This window comes from Ascaphus truei, chromosome 8 (assembly GCF_040206685.1).
Source record: "Ascaphus truei isolate aAscTru1 chromosome 8, aAscTru1.hap1, whole genome shotgun sequence".
Lineage (NCBI taxonomy): Eukaryota > Metazoa > Chordata > Amphibia > Anura > Ascaphidae > Ascaphus > Ascaphus truei.
Genome location: NC_134490.1, coordinates 97,067,884 through 97,089,344, shown reverse-complemented (window position 1 = coordinate 97,089,344; position 21,461 = coordinate 97,067,884). Strand labels below are relative to the sequence as shown.

At 42.0% G+C, this 21,461-nt stretch overlaps 1 protein-coding gene across 1 annotated transcript in view; it reads left to right on the top strand.

Moving 5' to 3' along the window:
- Window positions 1-16,684, top strand: part of CCDC6 (coiled-coil domain containing 6) — a 90,159-nt gene extending 73,475 nt beyond the window's left edge. The window contains exons 6-9 of the mRNA XM_075612959.1: window positions 1,230-1,386; window positions 7,938-8,038; window positions 10,046-10,170; window positions 15,296-16,684. Coding sequence (XP_075469074.1) covers window positions 1,230-1,386; window positions 7,938-8,038; window positions 10,046-10,170; window positions 15,296-15,478 — 566 coding nt within the window. The 3' untranslated portion in view covers window positions 15,479-16,684. The remainder of the gene's footprint in view (window positions 1-1,229; window positions 1,387-7,937; window positions 8,039-10,045; window positions 10,171-15,295) is intronic.
- The last annotated feature ends 4,777 nt before the right edge of the window (window positions 16,685-21,461 follow it).

The following is a 21,461-nucleotide window of genomic DNA, read 5'->3' as shown; positions in this document are numbered from 1 at the left end:
CAACAAGCACAGGGAAATCCTCCTTCTCTCTCCCTCCCCATAACTTTATTTACCATCTGACAAGGACAGATGGCATAGGGGTAAAGAAAACATTTGATTGACAAGGAAACAGATGTTTTTATGTTAAAACTATGACCTACATCAGTGGTTTTCCACGTGTTTTTTTTTCCCCCCCATCTTGAGGCACCCCTACTGTACATCAGTACAGGGTCACTGGGAGAAAGAGGCACAAGAGACAGATTGTCAGATGTCGGGGAGTAAGGGGGAGGGGGCACAGAGGCGTCGGAGGACACACAAACCCCACATCAGAGCAAAACAAATACAAACACCCCAGAAGAAAACACACACACCCCAGAGCAAAACAAGCACACACACACCCCAGAAAAAAACACACACCCCCACCCCAGAACTAAACAGACGCGTGTGCCCCTCCGCACCCCAGAACAAAACACACACGCGCACCCCCACCCCAGAACACACACGCACCCTCTCCCCAGAAAATACACACGTGCCCTCTACCCCACACCAGAACCAAATGCACGCATGCCCCCTCGCCACCCCAGAACCAAACGCACGTGCGTACCCCCTCCCCACCCCAGAGCTAAACACGTACGCACAGAACAGAGACACGCAGTCTCACCTCTCTACTACCCATTCTGCATCCTCCTGCTGCTTGTCCACACTGGAGGCTCCTGAAACCACTTCCTGATTGGCTACTGCTGGGTAATGCAGCTAATCAGCATAGGAAAAACTGCCCAGCCCCTTAGCAACTGCCCTGCTCTCTCCCTGCTCTGTGAAAACGGGGAAATTCCACGGCACCCTTTTGATTCTCCCACGGAACCCCAGGGTGCCGAGGAACCATGGTTGGGAAACACTGGCCTACATACTTGCAAACTCAACTTACCACTCTGCTTCTCACATCATGAATTGGATTGGAGAGATAAAAACATTGCATTGATTGGTATCCGAGTCTTACTACAATGAGTGCTAGAGAGATAATAGAAACATTATATAGTACAGATGTAGCAGACTTGGCTGTTTTACAAGATATAGCAAGATATCCTGTTACATTGCAGGGTATCACAGATTCCATGCAGTGCTTGTTCAGAATATTGCAAAATACCCCAACAATATCCCACCAAAAAAAGAATGCAGCTTTCTACATTGGTATATGCCCAAACAAAAATATGCGGACATCTTTCCTTATCCACCCATCTCTATTATTTCAGACACTGAGAAAATGGCACAATATTTGGAAGAGGAACGCCACATGAGAGAAGAGAATTTGCGGCTTCAGAGAAAGCTACAGCGTGAGATGGAGAGAAGAGAAGCCCTATGTAGACAGTTATCAGAAAGCGAATCCAGTTTGGAAATGGATGACGAGAGGTTTGTTTTCTTTTGGCGTTAATGTTTAGAAAAATATATGTAGATATTAATAATTATAGGTTTGTCTTTATTTGTACGGAGGGGGTGTTGAAAGGAGGCGCCATAATCACATTTATATTGGCAGTTCTGCCTTTTTGTGGCTGCCTTGTGTTAAGCTTCATGTCACTGCGTAACACTCCTGCACCCTTTTCTCTCGGTTTCCATGTTTTATGCATCATGCCAGCTGGAAAGGAGGGCTGAGGTTCATGTCACAAGTTTCACTACCAAATAGTCCCTAAAGACTACAAATGACTCCCACAGTACAACTGATCCCAGTAATATTATAATATAAAATGAAGAGCTGTTGAATTATTACGGTATTACGGTCATGCCAGTATATTGCACAACTTTAGTAATGACATCAGTGTTAAGTACATCTTTCTGGGAATCTCTAGTTGGAATAATGCCTAAAGAACATAATTGCAGTGCTGAGCAGCGGTTACTGCAAAAGGAAGCCAGTAATGTGTTGTACTTCGACTATTTTCTTTGTAGATGCAGCCAGAAACATATTATTTTAATACTTTTAAAGCGCAATTACAAGTTTGAAAGGGAATCTCTTCCACCTTGGGATGTCTCACTAATGTTGGTTTTTGCGTTCCTGTTCTCTGTGGAGAAATGATATTAAACCAGTAATGCGCGGCCTCTGTAAAATGTAGGTGTATGACTTTATTTTTTCACAGCCTTTTTACGTTAAGTACAGAATTTCAGCTCTGTCTCTAAGGCCGTGTTTATTTTTTCTACCCTCTTAGTCAAGACAAGTCTCTCTTGTCCCTCTGATGGTCAGTGTCCTTTAGATGTGTAAATGTCTTATGGCAGGTGTGATATATCAAATGTAGCATGATCCGGTCCAGTTGTATGGTAACCAGAGCATGATTGCCACAAATAAAATAAGTCCCTTGAAACGTTAAGCGGGCCCTACTGATTTTCTGGAGCAGATGGCCTGACCAGGGAATTTCCCATGTTATCATGTGAAAGTGATTAGTCCAGGTCAGTCACATTACTTCCGCCTTTCTCTGTGAAAGTTTGTGTGGTTGCATTCACTCTTTCTCACTGGGGTAGTGCCAGTTTGGGCATAGCACAAATATCCACAAATAGTAGTAGCTAATTGTAGGCTAGCGATTTTCCTTTCCTGTGCAATGGCTGTAAAATTAGGGTATCTTCTCCATACCCACTGCAAAAGGTTGTTGCATCAAGTTAGTTCGGTTAACAGTTCTGATCATCCAGCATATCTCATTTGCTTCCCATGGAATTTACAGCATGGGTACACCTCCCTGACTATCAAGGTGAATGTGTGAACATACCCAGCTGTTTGAGAAATTCAGTAGATCAGCATAATTATAGGTGGCCTGGAGATGACCGTTGTTATAGGTTCTCCACTGGTGACGTGTCTCTCTGGTGCCTCTGGAAAAATAGATATATTGGCAAAAGAAACACAAAAATAGAATCAATAGATCCTGCTATAAAAAAATACTTCCAAAAGTGACCAGGCGTCATTGTATGTGTGTGATATGGGATGCAAGTGTTGTTAATAGTATGTGTGTGTCTCCATTCTATACAATACAATCACAGACTATAATTTCAAACTATAACTAAACAAACTATAACTAAACAATAGATTATACGAGTAAATATATCATTTCTTCTCTCTCCCAGGAAGGCAGATTCAGCCGTTTTGTTGAAATATTCACCACTCCCCTAAGGATTGGATTCATTAGTTTCAGCCGTCAGCAGGATCCAACACCTTTCGAGTATGGGAGGCATATATCCACATAGATTTCCCGTACACTTTAACAGCAGTGTTGGTAGTCAGGATAATCTGAAATGGTACCTCCCAACGAGCTTCGAGAGGGGAATCTCGGACGTGCCCTTTCACCAATACCCAATCTCCTGGGTTCAAAGAGTGACTGACCTGTAGGGAAACTCTTCGTACACCATTATTTAGACATTCACTGTATTTCATCAATCAGTCAGACATAATATAATAATTTGCTGCTTTCAGATCTAGTGGAGGAAAACTCCTCATACTCATTGGTCACCCTGTAATTATTTTGTGAGCACAAAGTCCATCTTTTCCCTTTCCCATTGTGACGGTAGGGGTAGCTGGCTGACCTAATAAAAAGAAATCCCATCTAGTTACCCCTAAAAATAAAATAAAAAAAAAGTATAACTTGGCTGGCTAAGTAATGTATATTTCAGCACAATGTATGTAATGTCTGGGGAAGTACAGGGAATGTGGGCTAGCTGGGTGTAATTCGAAGTCCTGTCTTTTACATAGATACCTTATGTCTGTGTTTATCCCTGTGTTAGCAATTCCCCCCAGCTTAGATACTTGGTATTGTGTGGTGATGAAATTAACATGTCAGCCCTGCAAATGATGTTACAGATGCAGCGGCCGTTATTCGAACAAATCATGGGACCACTTTTGTGTTCTCTGCTATATTCCACGCGGCATTAACGCGGCCAATCACACCAGACACCCATATTTATCGCGGTTGCTTTGTTTGAATTTCATGGATTCTGTTTTTGTGTGCAATGAAATGAATGAATTGTAATGTGCACAGTACTGTGCTACTGTGTCAATTTCAGGTGTTTAAAAACCAGAACACTAAAATGCCATTTTCTGCACTCGCGTCTCAATGCCGGTACGGTTCAAAGAAATCGCGCGCCATGACATGGGTATTCCGAGGTATACAACGTGTGAAGTGTGCATTTTGTATGTGCCTGTTCCTGTCATTTCTATAGAGGATGTTTCTGTAATCCATTTAGCTGAGCTGTTCCATAGAAAAGATATGATCAGGACAAAGGTAGGGGACTAGTTAACAGAATTAGTCACCAGGTCTGAGCCCCAGGCACTGTTTCTCTTTGCTGGCTGCCACTGATCAATGTTAAAGGATATAGGGATATATAAGGGGCACTGCTGATCAGAGCACTAATCCATCTGAGAGACACTCTCGGGAAGAGTGTGGGGTCCATCTGAGAGACACTCTGGGAAGGAGTCTGGAGTTTGACTGTGACAGCTGGAGATGCATGTCAGAGTGGCTGCTGTGTTTTCAGCACTCTGATATCCTAAAACAGAGAAGCGGCCTGGGTAAACCCATTTGAAGCAGGTCCCTGCACGTAGTGAGACAAGAGACTTCCTCTCCAGGTCCCCAGTGTGGTAAGTGTATGTTATATTGTGTATTTGTGTATTTGCTGGTTTACCCAGAATAAATTCAGTTTGTTAAATTACTTTGTCCTGTACTTAGTGATGATGAACCTAGAAGGTTTCGCTGTTAAAAGTACTGGTCTCCCGTGACACCCATATCTCTGATCTCCTTGAAAACGATAGAAAGTTTATCAGTCCAGGTTAGTCCAGTTTGCTCACAAGCCTTAGCCAGACAGTTTTTTTTATTGTTCTGTTCATTTGTTATACTGTGCCTGAGGCTTGTGGTGGTATGGGCAGTGCAATTTCTGTTTGGGGTTCACAAATCTGGCCTCCTTAAATATTTTATTTGCAAATTCTTTACCTTGATCAAAGTCCAGCCTTTCCGGTATACCCCAGCAGGGTATATAGTCTCTAAAGATAATCATTGCCACTGTATTTGCCTTTTTATCCTTGGCTGGGTATGCTTCAGGCCACTCACTGTACAAGTCCACTTAGCACTAGACAATATTTATATCCTTTGGCAGGTGGTAACTGTATAAAGTCTTTGTGTGTGCGCCTCATGGTTGTGGTGTGTGTTGTACCAGCATAGGTGTTGCAATGTTGTGCAGTTTTCATATACTGTTTGCAATAACCTTTTTCACAATTTAGTTAAATTGTGATAGTGTCTGACAATCTCTCTGACAATTTGCCACTACTCCCCCCTTGTACAAGTGACAAACCATGGTACATGTGTGCACGAAAAGGCAACAAATCTTTGGGAGCCATCAGGCGGCCGTCCTGGCTTCTCCAAAAGCCATCAGGGGATTTAATACACCCTGCTAATTTCCAGTCCTTGTTAGTATGCAGGATTCTGCAGATAAGATCAGAGAATGCGGGGAGTTCTCGTATGGTAATGAGGCATAGTTCATAACAATAGGCTGCTTGGCAGTAGCATCAGCAAAGGCATTTCCCCGGGAAATGGGGTGAGTGGCATTGGTGTGTGCAGAACATTTCATAACAGCCACAACATACAGAAATAAAACAACATTTAGCAGAGCAGCAATACAGGATGCATTATTAACAGGTGTTCCGGCAGAGGACATAACCTCACACTCCTTCCATAGCTTGTCAAACGTCTGTCAGAACACCCCAAACATACCGTGAGTCAGTGTAAATATAGACTGTCTGGCCCTTGCTTAGGGTGAGAGCCATTGTGAGTGTATCTCCACCATCTGGGCTGAGCATGGGGAGTGTAAAGGACCATTCTGCATAACTACATGGTCTCTGTCTGTCCCGTGCTGTTGTGTGAGAACAGAGAGGGCAAATCATTGCCGCTCTGTAAAATACAGATAGTTTTTTTTTTATCATAGACTGGGAATCCTAATGCTGGAGCGGAAGCTAGAGACTCCTTTAACTCCTTAAAAACCAACATAGCTGGTTTGTTCAATGTGACGGAGACTTGTTATTTGTGTGATGGTGATCTGGTCAGATATTCCTCTAAGGGAGCTGCTGGATGGGCATAAATTGTCTGCAAAAACCAGTCATGCCCAGGAGCCGCGTAACTTGTGGGCTGTAGTAGGGACGGGTGTGTTCCTGATACTTTGTACCCTAGTAGGTATGACGGCACGGGCATTGTGTGAGGGCAAATATGCCAAATAAATTATCTGAGCTTTGTCTATCTGTAGTTTATCGTTATTAAACTTGTTGCCAATTCCTGCAAAAGACGACTCGGGTCATGTGTATATAACGCCTGATCCGTAAAATACAGCAATAAATCGCCTACATACTGTATAAAAGTGGATCCTCTTGAGAAGGTTGTTGCTAAATAAAAATTGCTGACTTCCCTTTCACACTTCATGGAAAGATTATTCTTTCATACTATCTACTAAATCCTTCCTAAAAACAAATATCAAACAAACTGAAAACATTTAAAAAGAAATCACCTTTTCTTTTTCCAGAAATGAGAAATGATTTTGTAGGCAAATAATTAAATGATCCTAAAAAATGATACCTGTATAGATTGATGCCCAAATCTACACTAAACAGTAGTGTTTATCTACACTCATGGTAAGAAAAACAAAACAGTCTGATTCTTATTTCTGCAACAACGAAAAACTAATTAAATGAGAATCTCCTTTTCTATTCTTATAATTATAACCAGGGCTCGACAAATCATAAGAAATGTTGCTCGTCTGAAAAGAAAATGCTCTCGCCAACACCCCCAAACCCAGCAATATATGTAAGATATTCATTATGCGCTCAGTTATTCAACTCACTCCTATCCACACCTGTCACTAATTTGGCGTTTAAGTGATTAGTTATCCTTTGTTAAAATTTTTTGTCATTTTCCTTTGGGGATCAAATGATCAGAATATATCATTCTGTAGGCCTATTAAGTACCTTGCTTGCCTCTGACATATAAAACTGTTCTAGGTACTCTGGTGTCTCCCGGTCAGCATCATTAGAGCAACACAACTTTTTATTGGCATAATGCTGTTTAATAACAAAACTGCTTTATTGTGGCATTCTGGATGCTAACAGAGGTTGTATAGGGTGCTTTTCCATTGGTCTGTTAACAGTTAACCACAATGTCCACTAAAGACCGTTCAAAAACAAACTTTCCATGTGTCATCACTTACCACTCTTTCTACATACTGCAGGTTTCTAATATTACATGCATCAATGCAATCCTTATTTTTTGTTCTGGCTTCTCATCTGTCATCCCTGTTTTATTGTTATTGCGTTCATTATAAATGTATGATCCCTGTGTTTCAAATATGTATGAGCATAAATGAAAAGCGAATGCTTTAAAATAATGAGCTGGTTGTGAGAGCACCGGATTTTATTCCAATAGGCCAAGTTACTTATCACGTTTGTGCTAATTACATTTTATTTTTAATTGGTAAAATGCCAAAACTTCGCAGCGAGAAGCGTACAAATATTATGACTGGTTAATAATTTAGCACCTGGTGTTTTCGGAGATTGGTGTATAATTGTAACTTTATGCAGCAGAGCAGCACTCAGCTAGTTTTATAAGGGGGCCAGACATTGCGTATAAGATTCACTAAAGTATTGGAATGTAATTTTATAAATATTTAAAAAATAATGGTAATACGGTTGTGTACCAAAAATGTTCCAGTATTTAACTTGCAGGTATTCACCTTATCGTAACCCTTCTGCTGCCACAGGGGCTGGCAATGCATTGCACATCAATTCCTTGCAGTGCCCCCTATGAGCAAAAGGGTTACGTGCGATTTAGTGTAAAATATCGCACGGAGCAAGAAATTAGCAGGGTCACTCTGATGCACTTTGCAAGCCAAATGGGCCACGAGTTGGTAAATGTGACCTTTAAGCCTGATGAATAACTGTGAGTGTTTTTTCCCCCTAGGTATTTTAATGAGATGTCCGCACAGGGACTAAGGCCGCGCACTGTATCCAGCCCGATTCCTTACACACCATCACCAAGCTCCAGCAGGCCTATTTCTCCTGGTAAATTGCTATACTTTTTAGTGTTCCTGGCAGCACTGACACTTGAGAAATGTGAACAAGTTAATTTATTTGAGCTATGGAAAAAGTATACAAATATATAGTCTTTTTATATAAATGCACGATAATGAATGTCTTGCTTGGAAAACATAACATAACTATATCTAAATCAATATAATAAAAATGCTTGAGTAATAAGTTTATATATATATATATATATATATATATATATATATATATATATATATATATATATATATATATATATATATATATATATATATATATATATATATATATATATAACACTTGCTGACCTGTACCCTGTGGTTTGACTTTTAACTATTTTTTGAACTCTTTCATATACTCTTGCTGTACTGTTGTTGCAGTTTTTTATAGCATTGATTGCTTGTGAGGTTATCGTTTTGCTTATACATTTAGGGCTTAGCTTATTATTTTTTAGGGTTACTGGGGAAAGGGAAGTACCTTTTTGTCCCTTTGGGGATGAGAGGAAACAGGCATGAAGAAGGGGTCTGTCCCCAAAACGTTGCCCCCCCCCCCCCCCCCTTTTTATCCCCATTTTTTGCCCCTCTTTTTTTCCCCCACTTGCACACCCCATCCCTGGGTTTTGTCCTTTTGCTACATATTTTTGGGGGTGTTTTATATTATTGTGTTTGCGTCACATTGCTCTTTGTATATAACTTTTACATACATTAAATACTTATTTGATTTGGCATCTTTCCGCTTTTTGAGATTTGTTCTATTAGTCAGAGCGTGAAAGCAAATATTTAAAATGATCATGCAAATGTGTGAATCCGAATGCTAAAGGCTTAATATTCAAAATAGACTAAATATCCACAAGTGCTTGTAAACAATTTTGGAATAGGTCACAGGCAACATGTATAAAATAGTTTGACAATAGTTGGAAAAATTGCTTTAGTAACCACATTTAGACAGTACAGGGGGTTTTGCTTCCAGTTCTCTACTAATTATTTGACCCCTGGATTGCCAATTTTAGCATTATTTTTGACCTGCAGCAAAACCTTTGATACTGTAAAGTCATCTTGTCTACTTCAGTTAGTGAAAACCGTGATTTGTCTATTTTTGTTAGCTGAACAAACTAAGTGGCTTTAAGCTGTAAGAGCAAGAAAAGTGATCTAATTGGCAAACATCTCCGAAACCCCTTAAACAGTAAGAATATTAGAATCAAGCCAAAGTTCTGAGTGCATACAATGATAATATAAACATTATTTTTTGCTTCTGATCTTTGATTGTTTGCTTGTACTGAAGTACTTAATTTGTGGTTTGAAGAGGCTTCCGAAAAGTTTTCAGTACTTCACAGGTTTACACATCAAGAAGAAGCCTCTGAGGTTATGAAAGCTCGATCACATTATTTCATCTATAAAGATCCCTCATGTTGGTCCGAGGTATCACAACCTTCAAAAAATGTACGACTTGTGCTTAGACATACTTGTGGGTATGGTGAGAAGGAGCAGGCATTTACGAATTGTCAATTTCCCGCATGAATTTCTTAAGAACCAGTTTAATAATGTTGAGTTGATTTTCAGTTTTACAGCATCCAGAACTGTATTTAAGATGTGAATCGGGTTTTGTTTTTTGCAATAAGTACATGTATAAACTCTATGGGAGGGGTGCCCTACTCCAGTCTTCATGGGCCAGGTTTTCAGGGTATCCCTTCAGCACAGGTGGCTCAATCATTAACTGAGCCATCTGTGCTGAAGTAGGGTTATCCTGAAAACCACCTTGCCTGTTGGCGGCCCATGAAGACTGGAGTTGGGCACCCCTGCTCTATGGTATGTTTAATACGCATTTCCTGTTTTGTTTTTAAGTTGCGTTAAATTGTTCACTGCTACCAGGGCCTATGGGATATTGCAATGCTTTTCTAATCTTACTCGCACTGAAGTGTTTAATAGATAAAATGTACAGAATGAGCATTAGTGGTATTGCAAAACTTAGTGATGGCCTTGCTTTCTGTTTGTTTTCTGTTAGGCTTGTCGTATGCAAGCCACAATGTTGGCTTTACACCTCCAACATCCCTGACTAGAGCTGGAATGTCCTACTTCAACTCTCCAGGTTTACATGTGCAACACATGGGAGCATCCCACGGTATTACAGTGAGTATTGGAAACCAAACAATGCCTTATTTGAAAGTGGTCTCACAGCCTGACTTAAAGATAAAGCACTTCATTAAAATTTTAATTTTCAGACACACATTTTGAGCAACAAAATAAAAACTGGGGAGTGGTAGGTTTTGTGCACCTATCTTGCAGGAATTCGGTTTGTTAGCACTTTAGAAATAATCAATAATATTGATAATCCATCAAGAAGATGCATTTATTCTGCTGTGCTGCACACCGCGTTCTCTTCCTAGCAGGGATTTGGGACATGGCGAACAATTGATACCACCACATGATATTGTTGAACTCAATTCGAAACCCAGATTCCCTATCCAAAGTTTTCAAACAAATATAATTGAAAGTCAATAAGAATAGTTAAGTGACTGGGGCCCATATTATGCATCAATGTTAAGACAAGTGTTCTGACGCGCTGCTCCATTTAAAAAAAAAAATCTATATATATATATATATAACACCACTGTCGAGCTGGTGTATTTTGTGGCAAAAATAATGGTGCACACATACGCAGAATGTTATTGATATCAATGTGTTGTAACGTGTCCCTAACTCCCCATTGACTACTCATCCTACACCTACTGTGAAGGCAGGGGCAGCATGGCACTCCAAATAGGTTTAAGCATGCACGCTGCCTCTTCCTGTCAAGATGAAGACCCAGTGTAAGGGTTAATGGGCCATCCCAGGGTTGTAAAACATCCCAACCCTGGTAGTGTACTGTATAACGGGGAATTATGCAGGTTTCTATGTCGTTTTCACTGTTAATGAGTTATCTGCACAGGGACAATGGGGAGCTAGGAAAGGATGCACCCACCTGCTGGGAGTGTACACACTCCAAGACCGGAGCATTGTTCTCTTCCCTGTAGCGAGTGCGTCTAATCCCGCTGGGAGGCCTGGAACAGCACTCTGGGACCTACCCTGTTGGTGCGGTACCCATTGGGTTGTTCCAATTCCCTCACAGAACCCGCCCCTCAGGCTATCCTTAAATTCTGGCTCCACTCCCACTCCAGATTGGTCTGTTCCAGATGCCCCTCTTGCTCACTGGATTGAAAGGACTCAGCTGATTGGTCAGTACCCGTTCCTCAATGTTTCCAAATGGAGGCCGGGGAAGTATAGAAGCAGACGCCAATCCGAGCGCCACAGTTGTACCCGGTTGCTCTTGGTGTCGTGAGACCAACTGTATCGTGAACTGTTTGTGGAACGGAAGCCATCTTCCCTTTTAACTATGATTCAGACTTTAGGGGTGGCATCCAGGGTAAGCTAGCTTCTGCAAAACCCTGCACCTAGCAGTCTAGGAGTCCCCTGTAAATCCCTGTTTTCTGGGGTTATTGTTGTGTTCTTGTGTTGGCTCCGACCAAATAAAATTAGGTTTTAAAAACCTCTGTGTTCTGCCTTGTAATTGCGCTCCCAAGTAGCTTGGTCAAACCCAAATTGTCACAGACTTATTTCTGGTGGTAGAGTGGGATTGCCAGGCTCAGGGCTGAAACATTTGCTTGTGTTCCAGTACTGAGGTCTGGGCTAAGATCTCAGAACCCAGTTTTACAGGAGCATTGTGTTGGCCGCATGTCGTCGCCCCCCCTCTAGTTAGCTTTAACCAACAGAGTACAGGCCGATGATGGCTGGCCGATTCAGAGGCTGAATCAAGAGGAGTTGGTGACTGTCATGAGATTGGTGTCCCCAGATCGGAGAGAGTCTAGTGACTGAGCTGTACCCCAGTGGCCTGCCTCCTCATTCGGACAGATGTTGACCAATATGGGGCCAATGCATCCATGGAGTAATGTATCGCTATCATCCGGTACGTGGGTTATTATATGGCCCCCGACCAGGGACCATCACCCCATCGTTGCACCTTGCTGGGAAGTCTGGAATACCCACAGCTTACCTGTAACAGTTTCCACAAATGTGACGAGGCTAAGGAAGATGAATGAATAGATGAAGAGGACTGCCATTTCCACCAGCTTCCCAAAGTCGATTAGGTGAAGATCCTATCCCATCAGACGAGCGGGAAAGTGGCCGAAGCTTACCATGAGTGATATGGAAGAGGCTGCAGTGTACGAGGTAGTAAAGTCCGTCCTCGCCTAGTGCGCGTTCACATCGGTGTACTATCAACTGCAATTTTTGTCCCTGCAGAGATCCCAAGACACAAATATAAAGTTTGTGTTCCGCTTGACACACTATATGAAGCGGTGGGTAGCCAGCAGCGAGACCGCTACTGTAAAGGAACTGCAGGATATGTTTTCTAAGGATTGAATTCTCAATGTGGAACCTGCGCTCCAATGCCAGGTCAGTTATAGGTACAAACTTGTGTTTAATCCAAAATGAATCCACAACACCATAGGGAGTAACAATATGAAGAATGACGTCACTTATCTTGTGGTATGGTTTCCTTAATGGGGACCTATATTCCCTGAAGGGACTGGGCAAAGGAACAACTCCCTGCACAGAACCTCATTGGGATGGGCCCTGGAACACAATTATGCCACAAAGTATTAAGTCCAGTTGAATAAAGTCTGTTACTCACATCTCTGGAGTCTCCCCATCCGGTATTGGCGTGTGGAGCGTGCTGCAACTTGTTAGAAGATCCAAATAAGCATCCATAGAGGTAAAGGCCCTTTACCTCTATGGATGCTTGTTTTCTAAGGAGCCGTTTCTGCTGAGATGTCTCCCCGAGATACGTGAATGGGTCCTAAACCGCAAGCCTACAACAGCCCAGCAGCGAGATGGCCGATGACTTCCTCGCAGTTCATCTCTCCCTCTGCTGTTGGCATGAGCATATGTGAATCACGTGCCCTGCCACAATGCGATCAGCTAACCCTGGTTTTGGGTCACCCTCGCTAATCCGCGCTTGATCCCATGTGGAGGTAACACCTGCAGGACAAGAGCACCAGGCGGTCCAAACCTTCCAATTGGTAACTAACCCTCTGGAATCAGCACACCCCATCACCCTTGTGGGTAGACCCTAGAGCGACAATCGTATGATTCACATCTGCTCAGTGACTGTTGGTTCTACTTTAGTGGCTTGTCTGCTTGGCACCAGGCTGAATATGAACATGCGCCCCAGCTTGGTCCAACTGGAGCAGATTTTGCTGGATAGGCACACAGACATGCTGATGGAGCGACACTCACCATCTCTTTGGCCCATGTGTTCCTTGCTTGGGGAGCAGTCAAAGTTAAAGGGAAGTGGGATTGTTAAATGGCTTGCCAAATTAAGTTTTGCTGGCCAATGACCTAGGACAGTTTGTCTGCGATTACGCCTCCCTGGTCACCCGAAACCAAACTCTGCTGGCGACTAAAGAGGAAGCTCCCCGGGTTACCAAGCAACCCCATCCCAATGTGCTAGAGGAGACTGGGGAGCGCCAACCTGACTTATTACCCCCTTCTCCCTGCCCCCCATCCCTCACTGACTAGGGTACAGAGCAGATCCTCGCTTTCAGAGAGACCCAGTGGTCTGACCCGGGGTCATGCAGTAGTGCGCTGCTGAGCCTACCTCTGAACCCGGGGCACATCAGGTCCTGTGGAAGCAAAGGTTTCTGTATTGGGAACATGTACCCAGTGCTCCAGATGGACGCTGAACAGGGATACGCTAGTGTATCATCCCCGCGGTAAACCAAGCCCAGCTTCAGTGCTTGGCCCATGATATCCTGCTTGCCGCTCATCAGTGTTTACTCTCACGAAAGCTTGCCTGACCCATAATTTTTACTGACTTGGAGTGGCACAGGAGGTAGCAACCTTCTTCTGTATGCCAGTGACATTTGCCAGCAAGAAGACAGGGAACCAGTCCAGCGGGTGGCGGTGGATGGCCCCTTATGATCCAGAGTCGGTCAGGGAACACGTACATCATCACTACAGTACATTTTACCACTAGGTACCCCGAGGCTGTAGCTCTCTCTTTGATCAAGGCCCAGAACTTAGCGGAAGCTCTGAAATATTTTCACTAGGTTAGGTTTACCGAGCGACAGCCTCGCTGATCAGGAGACTCAGTTCGTGCTGGAACACCCCAGTGTATTTGGGCCAACTGTGTGGTTCAGGAATGAGATGAAAGAAATCTGGTGCTTCAAACAAACGATTGTCCCATATGTAAATACAATCCTATTCTTCTGTAAGAACCTCCTTTCATGTATATGTATGAATCCAATATAATGCAAAATAGCCTGGAGAATGGTGCACAGTGTCTCGCGTAGGTAGAACACATACAGCCTTGCTGACACCTGAATATATCTCCTATTGAACTGACAGACAATATTCCAAGTTGCTGGATAATAATATAAACATAAAAACTCACTGTAGAGTCCTGGAGTATCCTGGATTAGGTCCTGGGACGTGCTTATCCGTTGGTTGAAGATAACAGGAACAGCAAAAAATGGAGAAAAACTGAGCACCATATAATGTATTGATGAAGCGCTATAGGCGGGAAACGCGTTCTGTTTCCTCCATCTCGTGGTTCATTATTTTATTGTATGTCCAATAAAGTCTTTATTATGAGGTAGTCCCCTCTGGATCCTTATTTTCAAGTGTGTGGTTCAGCAACTTCGCACAGCCCCCTACCATCCCCAGACGAATGGACTGTGCGAGCAGGTTCAATGGCACCCTTAAGCAGATTCTAATAGCATTCGTGGAAGCCAATGGAGTCTAGGAACCTCATCTGCGGCACCTATTCTTCGCTAATAGAGAGGTGCCGCAGGCGTCAACTGGCTTCTCCCCATTTGAGCTTATATATACGTGTGGACTGCTTTTCCTGTTCAGTGAGGGCTGGGAGGAGAAAACCGCCACGACTGATACCTCAGTGGTTCAGTACGTTGTGAAGCTCGGAGCAGCTTGACGTTCTCATGGGGCAAGCACAGGCTACCTTCAGTGCAATTCAGACCAGGGCACAAATGCTAGTATGACCGAGATGCCTGTAGTTGAAAATGTTGCTATATGCAGCCAGGCGTTTATAGTGGCAACGGACCATAACCCCTTCAGTTGAAAACACCTGGGTGTTGGCGGGGAAAACCACAAGTTGTTGCAGTGGAGCTTAAACCTTCAAGTTGATATTATCTGGAAGCTATATAGCAACCTTGTTCATTTTGAATTCTGCTAACAAACATGTTAACTTATTGTTTTTCAGAGACCTTCTCCACGGAGGAGCAACAGTCCTGACAAGTTCAAACGTCCCACGCCTCCTCCATCTCCAAACACCCAAACTCCAGTGCATCCTCTGCCTCCTCCACCACCTCCAGCACAACATGCAGTCCAGTCTGCTGCATCGCAGTCTGTCACTTCCCACAATTCAGTGCACCCTCAGCCCTAGTGCATGTGCTCTGCAGTCTCTTCATTTTGAGTTGGACTCATAACATGGAACAGTTTACTAAAAGCCAAAGGCTTACCTGGCATATTTGGATTTGACTTTATTTGCACTGAGGTTATATAGGCTTCACTGTTTAATTGTGTTGTAAATGTTTGTCTAAAATGCAGCCAGTGTTGTGGGTCTACAGCGTTAACTTCTCAACACAATTTCCCATCCATGTTTACTGAAACTACATGTACATTCTTTCTCTGGCTGGAACATTTGCTACTTGGTATTGAGCAGGACAAACTTATTAAATGTCGTATCATGCTGCTCAAGCTTCCTTACATGGCTTTTAGGTTTGTTTAATAAAAGGGATGCTACCTTTTGATTGATAATTATTATTATTTTTTTCACTAAAGAGTTTGTATAAGAATTATTAGGCATGTTGAATTGAGCTTTTTCAGTTTTATGGAATATTCCAGGCATACCAGAAATAGTCACCACATTTCAGTAATATGGATGTGACATTAAGTGCACAAGACTAATAATTGAGAAAATACATGCATTGGAATCCAGTCATATTAAGCCTATATTATTACTATGTGATGACAGTCCAGCTACTTGAGATCTTTAATACCATTATAGTTGCATGTTTCTTACAAAGCCTATGAAAGCACATTGGTAAAGTTACAAATCATGTGCTAGTCAGGATACTTTTATGGCTTTAGGGAGTTGGGGATAAAGTTATTCAGTGCCTGTAACTCATACATTTTATAACCACATATACATAAACCTAGCATAAGTTCTGTGTCCAGTGCACACAAGACATAACGGATGCAAATTCACAAACCAAATTCTCGTCTATTAATAACATTATCGTGAACTGTGGGGAAACTTGTTAAAATATGTGGAATGTATTGTAAATGGATCTTAAGATTTAATTGTATCAGTTTTAGGTAACCCGTAAGCTGTCCTCAAATCCATTTCTGACTGTCGCAGTATTTAGCCTTTTTTTTTTTTGTTTTTTTTGCGAACCATGAGATGAGCTGTATAAACTTGGATGTACGGGCAGCCTAAGCATAGAGTTTTGTTTAAGAAAGAGATTTGCCATCTTACCTATGAAAGATTGTGGCTTTTTGTTTTCCAATGTATTTTAAGTAAAAAAAAAAAAAAAAAAAATATTAAAATACCATATGATTTGAAAAAATAAGTTTTAGAAATGTATTGGCAACATGGGCAATAACTTAGTATTGCTTGGTAGGACAGGACAGATTACAGAAAAAGCAGCACAGCTTGGCACTAATGAATGCTTATTTAGCAGCATACTGTAAGCCGGTACAATGTATAAAGAATTATTTTCGGAGTACATTTTTTTTTTTTTTTTTTTTCATTTAGCACAAATAAATTGTTTGGTTTCACTTTGTAGTGGAACAGGATGTGTTTTCTTTCTCCTCTAAAGAAAACAAAAGGAGAGGGTGTTATAATTTAATCAAGTTCAGTTGTGTGAAAAATATATATATTGGTGTGTATATACAGTGTGTAAAATAATGTGCAGGATAAAACTAAAGTACAATACAAGAAAGAAAAAAAAAATCAGAGCGGTCTCCATATATGGATATTGTATATACAAAAAAAAAACAGATATCCAGGGCACTCATCATGAGTAAATGTATAAAAATACTTATCTTCCAACTGGGTGCATGCAGTAAGGCCAGGATCACCATCCAGCCCCAGGTAATACAGCAAAGAAAAACCTGCAGCACTCGCAAAGATGTATCTAAAGATATACATTTGTTTCATCCAACAAGTACCAAAACAAAAATGTGGATGACGTTTTCAGACAAACATCGCTCTGAAGTAGGATCTACACGTGAGCCGGGCATGAAAACCACGCCCACTTAATGTGGCCGATTGTGTCCCCACCAATTGGCTCTGCAACCTGAACTTTTGCAGTACAGGGGAAGCCCCATCCCCTGCCAGCAACCATCTGTCTCTTCAGTTGGCTGGGAGTACATCAGATGATTGCTGAGCAATGGGCAATAACTGCTGGAGGGGGAAGGAGAAGACACAGAAACAATATGCACAATAAATGTTCATTTGCAGGAAGGAAAGAAAACAAAAAGGGGGAGGGCACGATTATGATGTGCATTATGTATTAACCGAAATCATATTTAAAAAAAAAAAAAAACTTTCTCTCCTCTACTCTCTCTCCTCCCCCCCCCCCCCCATATGACTCAAAATTAGTTATGACTTATCGCCAAATCGAGGTGTGTGTGTACACACACTCGTAAAGTCATTCATATTGACATGCATTATAACCATAAAGCCTAGAGAGACTTACTTGACTATGGTAGGTACCTGATATCCAAAATCTATTGTTCATGGCAGTCAGTGGTGAATAATGCAAGGTGGTAAGTCATTCCCTCAATCATGTACTGCCCCATATCACATGCCCACACACCGGGGGGGGGGGGGGGGGAGAAGAGCTTGGATGGTAAAGACAATGTGTCGGAAATCCATCTGAACTGTCAGGACCTTCTAAATCAAAGAGGGCAACTCTGCACTAAATGATAGCTTACAATTTATTATTTATCAAATGTTTTACCAGGAAGTAATACATTGAAAGTTACCTCTCGTTTTCAAGAATTTCCTATTATGATCACAATACATGGTTATATTAGATGAACAGAGGTTATACAGACAATTCACATACATTTCATATACAGATAGAGTTGGAAAATTGGGTACAGGGGCTAAAAGCGCTGATGAGTTTCAGATTGAAATACAGCAGCTTTAACATCAGTAAACGGCTCACGCCCTTTGGCTGCCCTTCGGCTGTGCCAAAGGCTGTCCGCCTTTAGGGCGCCAAAGATATAGACTGAGGGGTTCAGATTGAATGCAACTGTGGTTTGAGTCCTTTGTCCTCCAAGGGGCATTAACATTCCAGAGGTTGGGGCTGACGAAATACAGCAGTAAGCAAATGCAGATATTAACCCTTAGCATACTGGTTCTGTGCAGAGGGGAGCAGCTTTTAGGGAACCCCATCAGGCGTCTGTCGCAAATGTAGATTGAGAGGCTCAGATTGAATGCAGCTGTGTTTTCAGAGTTATTTGTTTTCCAGGAGCATTAACATTCCAGAGGGTGGGGCTGATGAACCAGCAGTAAGCAAACACAGATCTATTGTTAAAGAGCAGAGGACTCCTAATAAAAGGGAGACCACTCCTTGGGTAGCATTTATGGGAACATCCTAGAAGGCTATGAGTGCAGATGACATCATTTGTGGGTATTAAGTGCCCTACGATGCTCACTACTCACCATTTGTGCATGTGCTCATGCACTGGTAAATAATTACCGCCGTTCATATGTCAACCTGTAACAGCAATCACATTATATTGGTCAAGTTATGTCTATTAAGACCATGTGGGTGCAATGTACCCAATTTCCTTTTCTTGAGGAGTCATTCTTTTATTACCTCCCCGTCTGTGTTTCGGAACCATCTCAATGATTTGGATGTGGAGTTGACTAATGTGCCCCGCCTATAAGAAGTGTGCGGCACAGGTTGGTCCAACAACTTGCACCTAATGGTGGATTTGTGTTGACTAATATGTTCTGTTGCTGTCTGTGTAGTTTCAGCTACATATGCCAACCCGCATGGACATTTAAGGAGTTAAAATACAAAATCAGAATTGCAAGTGGTGTAGGACATCAAGGACTATCTATGCCCTGTGTGTGAATGTTTGCCCCTTCTGAACATTACCACATTGGGTACATGCAAGGCAAGGGAAGTGTGGAAGTATAATAGTATAATATTTTTATATTAATATATGTATTACTATATGAAAAGCCATGCTTTGTGTTGGTGTATTATGGATAACAGTGATGCAGTAGACTAGACATATGAAAGAAATTTTTTTTCTTCTCTGAACTTATTCTCACCTTTATAAAAGCTGACTCTTTGTTATCTCTTCCTAGATGGGCTTCTCGCTTTACTTCTTATCTGTAAAAATCATTTGAGCAGTTGGGCAAAGGAGGGGGAAAAAACAGCTAACGGTTTTGGGGGGATGCGCATAAATTATCTATCTTTCTTTCTTTGTCCTGTCTAGTTTGCAAAAAATAATTGGTAACTATGTAGAAATAAAATAGGATGCCCGATGAAGTCATATGGGCGGGCTTTGCAAAATGATGTGTCCATGCCCATTACTTTTTGGGGTATAAGTTAGACTGCTTTGAACTATCTCAGCTGTGCGATTTGTGTTAGTCATCCAGCAGTGTGTGATTCGTAGTAAATGCACTCTTGCATACAGCTGATTGCAATAAAAGTTCTCAACCAAATCGCTTACCCGAAAAGTGTGAACTCAATTTTTCCATGACAAGCTACCCCTAAACTGAGCTCCCTTAAACCGGGCCCCCATGACTTTCATGAGTCCCAGGTCTGCGCATCCCTCATGGATGGTGCCTTTCTATAGGTCATTAGTGGAGGACTGAAAAAACTACACAGTGCAAGGTGCGAATCGACCAAATGCCAGTGCTTTCTTATCCTACTTATGGTAGAACTAGCAGTGCTATATGTACTGACAAATGGGATGTGTTTAAGGATCAACATTTTAGGTCGTAACAGGGCCTCCCTATCTAGACCCTGAATTCTATCCAGGGGGATCCTTCAGCCTCTTGGGGAGAGTATCGAACATAGGGATTGTAGATTCCTCCACTGTGAGGGACAATCTCCGTTGTTGAGAGATAATGCCCTGTGTTTCGACTCTTCCCCAAGATATCCTGAATATGATTCTTAATCTTGGGTGTCGGGTCAGCTGGCGGTAGTTTATAGTTATCCACCTCAGAGAGTTGGGCTAAAATCTACACCCTATATCTCTACCTCTTCATGACCTCTAAGGCCCCACCTTAATTGTTTGTGTTCCCGTCTTCTGGCAGGGTTTCCCTCCCTGTCTGATCAGCCCCGATTTGCCTTCTGGTGGTGGATGTTGTTGAGGGCCCGGTCTATAAAAAGACGCATCACTGGACTGGTACGAATGAGATGATTGTGGGAAGTCCACTCTAGATCGATATTGTCTTTGGACGGAGCGTGATCCACGCTGCACCTCAAAGTTTTGATAGGTCCACCGGTATACCCTGTTGGCCTCATACTCCTGGATATCCCTCAGGAATTTTCTTCTTTTCCTCATCTCTATCGCCTTTCGGAAGTCTTCAATCGTTTTATCCACTTTAGTTTTGATGGTTTCTATTTCATTCAGAGGAAACTTTAACTTATCTTGTTTTTCACTAGCATAATTTTTTACTTCATCGTAGTGAGTTCTTTCTGGATCTGCTCGATCGTAAGAATATCAAAAGAACTTTTATTAAGAATTTGTTCAATTTGTCTATATGCCTTATTGTCACTGAATATAGTTGTCTGTAAATTTACCCTCAAACCACGTGGTATACACTTAACCCTGTGATATTCAGCCAGGGTTACTTCATGTTATTCCAGGTTAGTCTGCTGCTGTAAGTCTAACATTACAACATTTGAGACGATTGACACCTCACTGAAAATTTAGACTTGTATTTAAATCAACTTTTCAATTTCTTCCCTCTCTTCCCTCAACCTGGACTCGTACTTTCGTCTTAACTGACATTCTATGTTACGATTTTGTTCCTTGTGAGGTAACTTCAACTATGGAGAAAAACACATTCAACATCCTAACCTAAATAACAGATATAACGTAATAATACAGAACAATATGGCCAAACCACAAAAAATAAGTTGTTTAAGCCACATTGCCCAGGACAAAATTAAACTAGAAAAACAAGTGGTGAAAGTCCATCCTCCTCCTGCATAGGGTTGGGATGCCGAGAATTGAATATGCTGAACTAGATCATGAATGGTAATGTTGTTATCGGGTATGTAGGTACAACATTCTTTCCCTATGATAGCACATGTTCCCCCTTTTTCTGTCAATAGATAGTTCCACACCATTCAATTTTGCAAAGCTACAGTTCGTATAGCAGA